This window comes from Pseudophryne corroboree, chromosome 12 (genome assembly GCF_028390025.1).
Source record: "Pseudophryne corroboree isolate aPseCor3 chromosome 12, aPseCor3.hap2, whole genome shotgun sequence".
In the NCBI taxonomy this organism is placed as follows: Eukaryota; Metazoa; Chordata; class Amphibia; order Anura; family Myobatrachidae; genus Pseudophryne; species Pseudophryne corroboree.
The window spans coordinates 7390622-7402900 of NC_086455.1; the positions used below are offsets into that span (position 1 = coordinate 7390622).

Genomic DNA, 12279 nt, shown 5'->3' on the forward strand with positions numbered 1-12279 from the left:
AAGCGCAGAGTCGATGAATATGACGTCTCACCTCTTTCCGTGCCTTGGTCTTACAGTTGCTGATCTGTCCCTCGTCGGGCGGCCAGTAAATCTGGGAGGGTGGAAATGAGATTATATCCAGGGACAGTAACGCCATGAAGGGAATTATTATTTTATTTACTGCTGGCAGGCTACTGTAGGGGGATTGTGGGAGACAGGTCAGATATAAGTTACCTCTCGTAGTAGTTGGACATTAATGGGGTCCTTGGTGCTGAGAGCTAGAATTCTGTCTCTGGCTCCAACATACAGCGTCTCCTGGTCCCCTGAGAGCTGGAACTGGTCGTAGTTCTGGACGCTGGGCTGGGTGAAGACATTTACCGACCTGGAGGGGTCCCCTAAGACATGAACAGAGGAGATATTACTACATAGATATAGGCAGGACAAGGCTGATGCAAGAGGGCTGGATGCAGGGCTGAGGCAGTGGGTTACGTTGGCCCCATTATGACTGATAGACTGAATGCTCTCAACGGTGCACTTAGGGGGGTTTCTGGTAGCCCTGAAACTTCCCCTCCTGTGCTCGAATCACTGTTATTACTGATATGAGTTGGCAATAACAGAACGGGTATTGTGGCTTTACTATAAATTTGGAAACACCCCTCTAGAAATCCTGTGTTTGCCCCTGGCCCCTTATCTACCATAAAGGCTGAACCTATGGGGCCATACAAGGTAAGAGGCCCGGAGCGGAACCCTAAGCAGTAACTTTGTTAATCCAATGTACACTACTAGGTTCTGTAACTGGGATCTATTTCAAGATACATTTGAATGTAAGAGACCAGATCGGGGACAAAACGGACAGCACTCCCTGTATACAGCGGGGTCCTAGGGCCCACCATTATTACTGTAGATTATATTCAGTATACCAGGGGATCTATGAGCCAATGCCATGTCCTTTACAGCCCCAGCTCACCGTGCTGGAATGTGATCCTGGGCACAAGCTCGGCGGGTACTCCGGTGACCAGCGCCGTCACCAACCACAGAACGGCAACCGCAGGAAGCATGGTGGCAAAATCGTGTTTACAGGTCCCCAATCTCAGTTCTGTCCCAGCGCTGCAACAACAAAGAGACATAGATTACCCTATAGAGCAGCGTTCACCCCCAACAGGCGCACAACAGCGTCCAGCATGCTGCATTGTAATCTTATATTAATATTATTTACCACTATGTACCTGTCAGGGGGTAGAAGGGACGGAGCAATGTTCTGCAGATCACTAGAGAGGTCTAATGTAATAATCTGCAGAATATATTGCTATGTACCTGTCAGAGGGTAGATGGGACAGAGCAATGTTCTGCAGATCACTAGAGAGGCCAGTAATGTAATAATCTGCAGAATATATCGCTATGTAGCTGTCAGGGGGTAGATGGGACAGAGCAATGTTCTGCAGATCACTAGAGAGGTCAGTAATGTAATAATCTGCAGGATATATCACTATGTATCTGTCAGGGAGTAGATGGGACAGAGCAATGTTCTGCAGATCACTAGAGATTACAGTAATGTAATAATCTGCAGGATATATCACTATGTACCTGTCAGGGGGTCGATGGGACAGAGCAATATTCTGCGGATCACTAGAGAGGTCAGTAATGTAATAATCTACAGAATATATCACTATGTACCTGTCAGCGGACAGATGGGACAGAGCAATGTTCTGCAGATCACTAGAGAGGTCAGTAATGTAATAATCTGCAGAATATATCACTATGTACCTGTCAGCGGATAGATGGGACAGAGCAATGTTCTGCAGATCACTAGAGAGGTCAGTAATGTAATAATCTGCAGAATATATCACTATGTACCTGTCAGCGGATAGATGGGACAGAGCAATGTCCTGCAGATCACTAGAGAGGTCAGTAATGTAATAATCTGCAGGATATATCACTATGTACCTGTCAGGGGGTAGATGGGACAGAGCAATGTTCTGCAGATCACTAGAGAGGTCAGTAATGTAATAATCTGCAGGATATATCACTATGTACCTGTCAGGGGGTAGATGGGACAGAGCAATGTTCTGCAGATCACTAAAGAGGTCAGTAATGTAATAATCTGCAGAATATATCACTATGTACCTGTCAGCGGATAGATGGGACAGAGCAATGTTCTGCAGATCACTAGAGAGGTCAGTAATGTAATAATCTGCAGAATATATCACTATGTACCTGTCAGGGGGTAGATGGGACAGAGTAATGTTCTGCAGATCACTAGAGAGGTCAGTAATGTAATAATCTGCAGAATATATCACTATGTACCTGTCAGGGGGTAGATGGGACAGAGCAATGTTCTGCAGATCACTAGATAAATCAGTAATGTAATAATCTGCAGGATATATCACTATGTACCTGTCAGGGGGTAGATGGGACAGAGCAATGTTCTGCAGGTCACTAGAGAGGTCAGTAATGTAATAATCTGCAGGATATATCACTATGTACCTGTCAGGGGGTAGATGGGACAGAGCAATGTTCTGCAGATCACTAAAGAGGTCAGTAATGTAATAATCTGCAGAATATATCACTATGTACCTGTCAGCGGATAGATGGGACAGAGCAATGTTCTGCAGATCACTAAAGAGGTCAGTAATGTAATAATCTGCAGAATATATCACTATGTACCTGTCAGGGGGTAGATGGGACAGAGCAATGTTCTGCAGATCACTAGATAAGTCAGTAATGTAATAATCTGCAGGATATATCACTATGTACCTGTCAGGGGGTAGATGGGACAGAGCAATGTTCTGCAGATCACTAGAGAGGTCAGTAATGTAATAATCTGCAGAATATATCACTATGTACCTGTCAGCGGATAGATGGGACAGAGCAATGTTCTGCAGATCACTAGAGAGGTCAGTAATGTAATAATCTGCAGAATATATCACTGTGTACCTGTCAGGGGGTAGATGGGACAGAGCAATGTTCTGCAGATCACTAGAGAGGTCAGTAATGTAATAATCTACAGGATATATCACTATGTACCTGTCAGGGGGTAGATGGGACAGAGCAATGTTCTGCAGATCACTAGAGAGGTCAGTAATGTAATAATCTACAGGATATATCACTATGTACCTGTCAGGGGGTAGATGGGACAGAGCAATGTTCTGCAGATCACTAGTGAGGTCGGTAATGTAATAATCTGCAGAATATATATCACTGTGTACCTGTCAGGGGGTAGATGGGACAGAGCAATGTTCTGCAGATCACTAGAGAGGTCAGTAATGTAATAATAAAAAGCAGTAAAACAGAAGTATGATCAGTAAGGTGGGCTCTCTGTAATAGTGAAATGCTCTGCATACACTAGGTACTACAAGTCACAGATCACTGACAGGTGACAATACCTGGTGTTATTCCTTATATTACACTATTATTCCGTTTTCTAAGCAACGCGACATTCTGACTCACTGGTTACACCGATATTACACAGATGACGGCACCACGTGTATATTACACCACGCCCTATTCACCATTACACACCCAGTTCCTCTCTCTGCCCAGTATTACTTCTGCCCAATTCATAAGTGTAGGCACCGCCGGACGTGGGAGGGGGAAGGGAAACCAGGATCAATTCCTCATTGTGGCTCATTTCACCTCTTTGCTGCTTTTGGGATATATGTATCAAATCTTGGGGAGAGATAAAGTAGACGGAGATAAAGTGCCAGCCAATCAGCTGCTAGCTGCCATGTTACAGGCTGTGTTTGAAAAATGACAGTGAGGAGCTGATTGGCTTTTATACGTTCCCCCCCAAATGTAAAGGAACACAACTCACAGAGCCACCGCAGACTATACTACCCAGCTACCTCATCTCCATGGAGTCCACACATGTTCTCTTTCTGTGCTCACACATCCCGCTGACCCCAGACCAACAATCCTGCCCACCAAAAGCCATCTGGCCGGACCAGTATACAATATGCAGCACTTATCCTCAGGTAGCAATCACTGTGAGCCTGCGAGCAGGGCCCTCTGACCTCTGTCTGTTTTATTACTGTTTTGTTCCCAATTGTAAAATGAAACAGAATATGTTGGCAGATCACTATTTTAGGCAAATTCCCCCAAATCAGAGGAAACCAATGCCGCTCCGATCTTGAGGAAAATGTTTTTCCAAATACCGTCTGAGCAGCATTTTTTTACCATCTGTGACTGCGTCGTCATACGACGGGATATAAGGGGGACCAGTCGCCGATGGGACATTAAGGGGGGCTCCTAGGCTTCTATCACACAAGCACTGGGATCCATATTGGGCCGCCAGGTTATTTCACCTATTACATTTCCTTTGGTCCCTGTTACATCTACTGTAAAGAGACATAAATATCGCGATACAACTTCTCTTCCTTGCGGTTTTGTACTTTTTACGTGAAAATCCGTGCATGTAGATTGCGCTGTAGACCTCGCTGAAACCTGCGCCAGCAGACGCAGGGAGATAATCTCTACAATGACAATATAGTACATGAGGGCTGAGGAACACTTCTCCTTCCAGTATCTGATGAGAGACTGGTCACACGTTACACATACATCATCAGAGGATCATACACAATGGCATGCACATAAATACTGACAGGGAATAGCTGGAATTGTTACCCTCCATCACCTCTTATTACCCAAACGTGACTCACCGCAGTCTCCTCCCTCACACTTACTTTAATCACCTCCTAATTTTAGTTCCAGTCTCCTAAGTGTTCCCGGGTGGAATATTTATAAGGTTGTAGATTTTCTGTAAGACGTCTATATGGTGATCACCAAACAACCAGATCTATGTGCCAATAAGCCATACCGGTCCAAGGCCAGAACCCCAAACAACCAGATCTATGTGCCGATAAGCCATACCGGTCAAAGGCCAGAACCCCAAACAACCAGATCTATGTGCCGATAAGCCATACCGGTCAAAGGCCAGAACCCCAAACAACCAGATCTATGTGCCGATAAGCCATACTGGTCCAAGGCCAGAAACCCAAACAACCAGATCTATGGTTAGGCCACAACGGTGGATGGCCGGATTCCCAAGCAACCAGATCTATGTGCCGATAAGCCACACCGGTCCAAGGCCAGAACCCCAACAACCAGATCTATGTGCTGATAAACCATACCGGTCAAAGGCCAGAAACCCAAACAACCAGATCTATGTGCTGATAAACCATACCGGTCAAAGGCCAGAAACCCGCACAACCAGATCTATGGTTAGGCCACAATGGTGGATGGCCGGATTCCCAAGCAACCAAATCTATGTCCAGTTAGGCTACATCGATGGATGGCCGGATTCCCAAGCAACCAGATCTATATCTAGGTCCAGTTAGGCTATACCGGTGGAAGGTCGGATACCCAAACAACCAGCTCTATGTCCGGATAGGCTATAGCGGTGGAAGGCCGGATTCCCAAGCAATGTCCGGTTAGGATACATCAGTGGAAGGCTGTAACCCCAACCAAACAGATCTACTGTGTATCCAGTTAGGCTACACCAATGGAAGGCCAGATCTACAAACAACCAGATCTATGATTAGTTAGGATACAACGTTGAAAGGGAAAATCCCAAGAAACCAGATCTATGGGGGTAATTCTGACGCATTCGCTCGCTGCTTTTTAATGCAGCAGAGCGAATGGGTCCCTACTGCGCATGCGCCGCTGCCGTAGTGTGCCGACGCATGCCAGACGGCCGAAGGCCGTAGCAGAGATGTGATCGCCTCTGCCTGATTGACAGGCAGAGGCGATCGCTGGGCGGGAGGGGACGGAACGGCGGCGTTTGGCCGCCATTTCGTGGGTGCGGTCTGGCCAACGCAGGCGTGGCCGGACCGAATGGGGGGCGGGCCGCAACGGCTGCGTGACGTCACACTTCGGGCCGGGGAGCGATGAGTAGCTCCCGGCCAGCACGCTAAAGCTACTCTTGAAGTGCAAAGGCATCGCCGCTGTGCGATGCCTTTGCACTTCTGCGGGGAGGGTGGGGGTGGGGGGCCGGACTGACATGTGGGGCGGACTAGCCCTGTGCTGGGCGTCCCCCCGCATGACAGTGTGAATGATCGTAGCTGTGCAAAATTTAGCACAGCTACGATCAACTCGGAATGACCCCCTATGTCCGGTTAGGATATATTGGCAAAAGGCAGGAATCCTAAATAACCAGATCTATGTCTGGTTAGGATATAGTGGTGGAAGGCCGGACCCTCAGCCAACCAGATCTACGTCTGGTTAGGATATATTGGTAGAATACCGGACCTCCTATTAACCAGATCTATGTCAGGTTTTACAATCCCAGTCTAAGGCTGGATTCCCATCCAACCAGAACAATGTCCAGTTAGGCCATCCAATCAAAAGTGCAAATTGCGCTCACCAGCCTTGAAGACTTTCAGTCCTGGACAATTGTAGTAGATCACCATTGCCGGGGTCACAGCAGAGGTATGTAATTCACAGAGGACCAGGCTTCCTTATATTGTAGTATTGTGAGTGGACCGGTCGCTACGAAATAAGTGGCAAGGCAGAAACACAGAAACAAAGAATTTGACGGCAGATAAGAACCTCTTGGCCCATCTAGTCTGCCCGGTCACATGGTGTGACACACAGGCGCCTTCCAGCAATATTGTGTCAGGAGGGTCATACATGAGGACATAGATTTCAGAAGTATGGTGCAATAGTAACCGGACAGGAGACACACTTCCCCTTAGTAATTCCGCAATGCCATCTCTCACTGGTCCTGTCTCTGAGCGTAACACTCTACATGTCCCGCAGCCAGAGACAGGGACTAGAGGTCAATGTAATAGGTCAGTAACATGGCAGGCTCATGAGCAGAACCCAGAGCACCACACAATCCAACAACACAAGACCCAGATCCAGCAACCATACTTCTGCAAGACCACGCTCCAACAACACAAGACCCAGATCCAGCAACCATACTTCAGCAAGACCACGCTCCAATATGGCTCCAAGTAATGCACAGATCCCTTCCTGCATATACTGTGTTCCACCTAAGAGGCTCCCTTATCCTTATATCACTACTTAGTACAGTATATGCCTCATGTTACAGCTGGTCTAGCTGTAGAGATCAAATCTGCACCTGGACGAAACATGCTGCAACACAAGATGGGAACTGCGCCGCAAGGAATACACTGCCTGACATTGGCAAAACTATATAGTGTCGCAGACAAGGTGCAAAGCCGGATGGATTTAATTTAATCCCAACTTTAAACGGGGTCTATCGCATCTTGTGGTTTAAAGCCCTGAACTGGAGGCCTAGACCAGTGAACGTGACCCACCAACAAACCTGAATGTACCCGTCTGATTAGGTAATGGTCAGTGCTGTTTCCTAAGCATTAACCACCAGCTCAGCAATGTCACAACACTGCATTGTCAATAGCTGGGACTGTGTGCTGCATTGTGGTTTGGGCCTCATAAGCCCCGATGTGGCTTGGCCACACCCAATAACCACACCCCCTTTCGTACCATGATCCAACATTTCTAAAAGCAGCATAGACTGGAATTCTGGTATTGTATTATACCTCAAAGATAATAATGCCACCACAGTCATGGTTAGCTACACTGGCCTGCACTGAGAACAGGCGATACCAGATATTCCATAATATAGCACCTTACTGGTACCTGATGGCCTCCATGTCTAACCTATGAAACAAGATGGCCGACATGAAAACAGGCAATAATAGGATGTTAAATAATATAGCACCTTGCTGGTACCTAATGGCTTCCTTGTGTGACCTAGGAAACAACATGGCCGACAAGAAAAACGGTGATACAAGATATTAAATAATATAGCACCTTACTGATACCTAATGGTATCAATGGTTGACCTAAGAAACAAGATGGTCGACGTGAGAACAGGTGAGGTGATACCAGATATTAAATAATATAGCACCTTACTAGTACCTGATGGCCTCCATGTCTGACCTATGAAACAAGACGGCCGACATAAAAACAGGCAATAATAGGATGTTAAATAATATAGCACCTTGCTGGTACCTAATGGCTTCCTTGTGTGACCTAGGAAACAACATGGCCGACAAGAAAAACGGCGATACAAGATATTAAATAATATAGCACCTTACTGATAGCTAATGGTATCAATGGTTGACCTAAGAAACAAGATGGTGGACGTGAGAACAGGTGAGGTGATACCAGATATTAAATAATATAGCACCTTACTGGTACCTGATGGCCTCCATGTCTGACCTATGAAACAAGATGGCCGGCATGAAAACAGGCAATAATAGGATGTTAAATAATATAGCACCTTGCTGGTACCTAATGGCTTCCTTGTGTGACCTAGGAAACAACATGGCCGACAAGAAAAACGGCGATACAAGATATTAAATAATATAGCACCTTACTGGTATCTGATGCCATCAATGTCTGACCTATGAAACAAGATGGCCGACGTACTACTTCATTAACCATGCAGCTGATTACGCCCGCTGACCAATGTTTAGACACCAGGGCAGTGTGTAAAACAGAGACTATCAGCAACTGCACTCTATGATCCTGCAGGCACACAGTAAGAGAAGAACACAATTACTGGGCCTGGAGGAGGTTGCGCTCCTTAGAAAACTTAGCCCAAGATGCATCATCTGATTCTTGGCGTTCCTGTTCACTGCCACTTTCCAACCCCACTTTGCTCACAATGTCAATATTTGCCTTGCAAATAATGCAAATAACCCAGGTGCTGTGTAGTAAGGCGGAGGAGGGAGGTGACTGAACACAGAAAAGCAGCTCCTGTGTCACCAGCTCAGGCTGCCGCTATTGTCACCGAGAGCAATTCCCTAAAGCAGGTTCTCCGTCACTGATCCATATAACTGTAACCGTAACGTCATAGGACTCTTGTGCACCACCTCCCAGGACTGGTTCCGGTATGAATGGTCGACCATGTTATGGTCGACAGTCATTAGGTCGACCACTATTGGTCGACATTGACATGGACACATGAAAATGGTCGACACATGAAAGGTCGACATATGAAAAGGTCGACATATGAAAAGGTCGACATGATTTTTTTTTTTTTTACTTTTTTGGGTGTCGTTTTTTGCGTAAAGTGACTGGGAACCCCAATTAGTGCACCGCGTCCCCTTGCATGGCTCGCTTCGCTCGCCATGTTTCGGGCATGGTGCCTTCGCTCCGCTACCGATTCGCTCGGCACACTTTACCGTTCCAATCGTAGTCCATGTGGATCGTAAAGTATGGATAATTTCCCCAAAAGAAAAAAAAGTTAAAAAACTCATGTTGACCTTTTCATGTGTCGACTATTTTCATGTGTCGACCACGTGTCCATGTCGACCATGTCAATGTCGACCAATAGTGGTCGACCTAATGACTGTCGACCATAACATGGTCGACCATGTGAACGGATACCCCCAGGAGTATGGCTGCACTCACTATAGAGTGTACACTATACCCCTTGCCTGATATTGCCACTGATATATATATATATATATATATATATATATATATGTCACCGGGTATCGCTGTAAGCTTATATACAGGTTACAGACACCCTGAGTGGGGTCTCACATACATAACAGGTCCCCGCAGGGGGCGCATTATACCTTATGTTACAGATGTTTTCCTGGCAAACACTGACCTGACTGGTTACACAAGTGGTTTTATTATTTCTAATGTCGCTTGCATAGCTTGCCTTCCTTATCATAACACAATGCGGGTTCTGGATCTCAGTGTTTATGTTGGGGAAATACAGAGCTCAGGATTCTAGTTTCACTCTGTCTGTTTTCCACACGCAGAAGAAAACAACAAAATAATTGTTTAAGGAATAAAAATACCAGAAAACAATAAATACATAAAAGCTCCTATAAGTGTAGATTCTGGTTTTCCTTTTAAACAAACCAGGGGAGGGATTCCAGGAGACAGGAGATGGTGCCAGGGTAGAGAGGGGTCCCCGGGACAGGGCACAAGGTGCAAGTGCAGAGAAGGGGGGTGGGGGGGTCCCAGGAGATGAAAGAAAGTGCCAGGTCAGAAGGGGGTGCCAAGAAAAGGACAAAGTGCCAGGGCAGTGAGTAGGGATCCCAGGAAAGGGGAGAAAGTGGCAGTGCGGAGAGGAGGGGTCCAAGGAGAGGGGAGAAAGTGGCAGTGCAGAGAGGAGGGGTCCCAGGAGAGGGGAGAAAGTGGCAGGGCAGAGAGGAGGGGCCCCAGGAGAGGGGAGAAAGTGGCAGGGCAGAGAGGAGGGGTCCCAGGAGAGGGGAGAAAGTGGCAGTGCAGAGAGGAGGGGTCCCAGGAGAGGGGAGAAAATAAGAATTTACTTACCAATAATTCTATTTCTCGGAGTCCGTAGTGGATGCTGGGGTTCCTGAAAGGACCATGGGGAATAGCGGCTCCGCAGGAGACAGGGCACAAAAAGTAAAGCTTTTCCAGATCAGGTGGTGTGCACTGGCTCCTCCCCCTATGACCCTCCTCCAGACTCCAGTTAGGTACTGTGCCCGGACGAGCGTACACAATAAGGGAGGATTTTGAATCCCGGGTAAGACTCATACCAGCCACACCAATCACACCGTACAACTTGTGATCTAAACCCAGTTAACAGTATGATAACAAAAGGAGCCTCTGAAAGACGGCTTCCTACAACAATAACCCGATTTTTGTAACAATAACTATGTACAAGTATTGCAGAATAATCCGCACTTGGGATGGGCGCCCAGCATCCACTACGGACTCCGAGAAATAGAATTATCGGTAAGTAAATTCTTATTTTCTCTATCGTCCTAGTGGATGCTGGGGTTCCTGAAAGGACCATGGGGATTATACCAAAGCTCCCAAACGGGCGGGAGAGTGCGGATGACTCTGCAGCACCGAATGAGAGAACTCCAGGTCCTCTTTTGCCAGGGTATCAAATTTGTAAAATTTTACAAACGTGTTCTCCCCCGACCACGTAGCTGCTCGGCAGAGTTGTAATGCCGAGACCCCTCGGGCAGCCGCCCAAGATGAGCCCACCTTCCTTGTGGAATGGGCATTTACATATTTTTTGCTGTGGCAAGCCTGCCACAGAATGTGCAAGCTGAATTGTACTACAAATCCAACGAGCAATAGTCTGCTTAGAAGCAGGAGCACCCAGCTTGTTGGGTGCATACAGGATAAACAGCAAGTCAGATTTCCTGACTCCAGCCGACCTGGAAACTATATTTTCAGGGTCCTGACAACATCCAGCAACTTGGAGTCCTCCAAGTCCCTAGTAGCCGCAGGCACCACAATAAGCTGGTTCAGGTGAAACGCTGACACCACCTTAGGGAGAAACTGGGGACGAGTCCACAGCTTTGCTCTGTCCGAATGGACAATCAGATATGGCTTTGTGAGATAAAGCCGCCAATTCTGACACTCGCCTGGCCGAGGCCAGGACCAACAGCATGGTCACTTTCCATGTGAGATATATCAAATCCACAGATTTGAGTTGTTTAAAACAATGTGATTTTAGGAATCCCAAACTACGTTGAGATCGCCCAGTGCCACTGGAGACATCAAAAAGGGGTTGTATATGCAGTACTCCCTTAACAACTTCTGGACTTCAGGAACTGAAGCCAATTTCTTTCTGGAAGAAAATCGACCGGTCGAAATTTGAACCTTAATGGACCCCAATTTGAGACCCATATACACTCCTGCTTGCAGGAAATGTAGGAATTAACCTAGTTGAAATTCTTCCGTGGAGCCTTCCTGGCCTCACACCATGGAACATATTTTCACCTAAGCGGTGATAATGTTGTGCGGTCACCTCCTTCCTGGCTCTGACCAGGGTAGGGATGACCTCTTCCGGAATGCCTTTTTCCCTTAGGATCCGGCGTTCACCCGCCCTGGCGTCAACGCAGCTGCGGTAAGTCATGGAACAGACATGATTCTTGCTGAATCAAGATCCTTTCTAGTATCTCTTGAAGTTCCGGGTACCAAGTTCTTCTTGGCCCAAACCGGAACCCCGAGTATAGTTCTTACTCCTCTCCTTCCTATCATTCTCCATACACTGGGTATGAAAGGCAGAGGAGGGAACACATACACCGACTGGTACACCCACGGTGTTACCAGAGCGTCCCAGCTATTGCCTGAGGGTCTCTAGACCTGGCGCTTCATGTGGGACGCCATCATAACCACCTTTGGTCTTTCCCAACGGTTTACAAACATGTGGAAACTTCCAGATGAAGTTCCCACTTTTCCGGGTGGAATTCATTTATGCTGAGGAAATCTTCCTAGTTGTCCACTCCCGGAATGAACACTGCTGACAGTGTTATCACATGATCTTTCGCCCAGCGAAGAATCCTTGCTGTCATTGCCCTCCTGCTT

General features: G+C 47.0%; 1 protein-coding gene across 7 annotated transcripts in view; it reads right to left on the minus strand.

Moving 5' to 3' along the window:
• The window catches only part of SEMA4A (semaphorin 4A), a 105589-nt gene that overhangs the window by 20398 nt on the left and 72912 nt on the right, over positions 1 to 12279 (minus strand). For all 7 annotated transcript variants that reach the window (XM_063946845.1, XM_063946850.1, XM_063946847.1 and 4 more), the window contains exons 2-4: positions 947 to 1086; positions 214 to 374; positions 32 to 91 (exon numbers count right to left, since the gene is read on the minus strand). In XM_063946845.1, coding sequence (XP_063802915.1) covers positions 32 to 91; positions 214 to 374; positions 947 to 1086 — 361 coding nt within the window. The remainder of the gene's footprint in view (positions 1 to 31; positions 92 to 213; positions 375 to 946; positions 1087 to 12279) is intronic.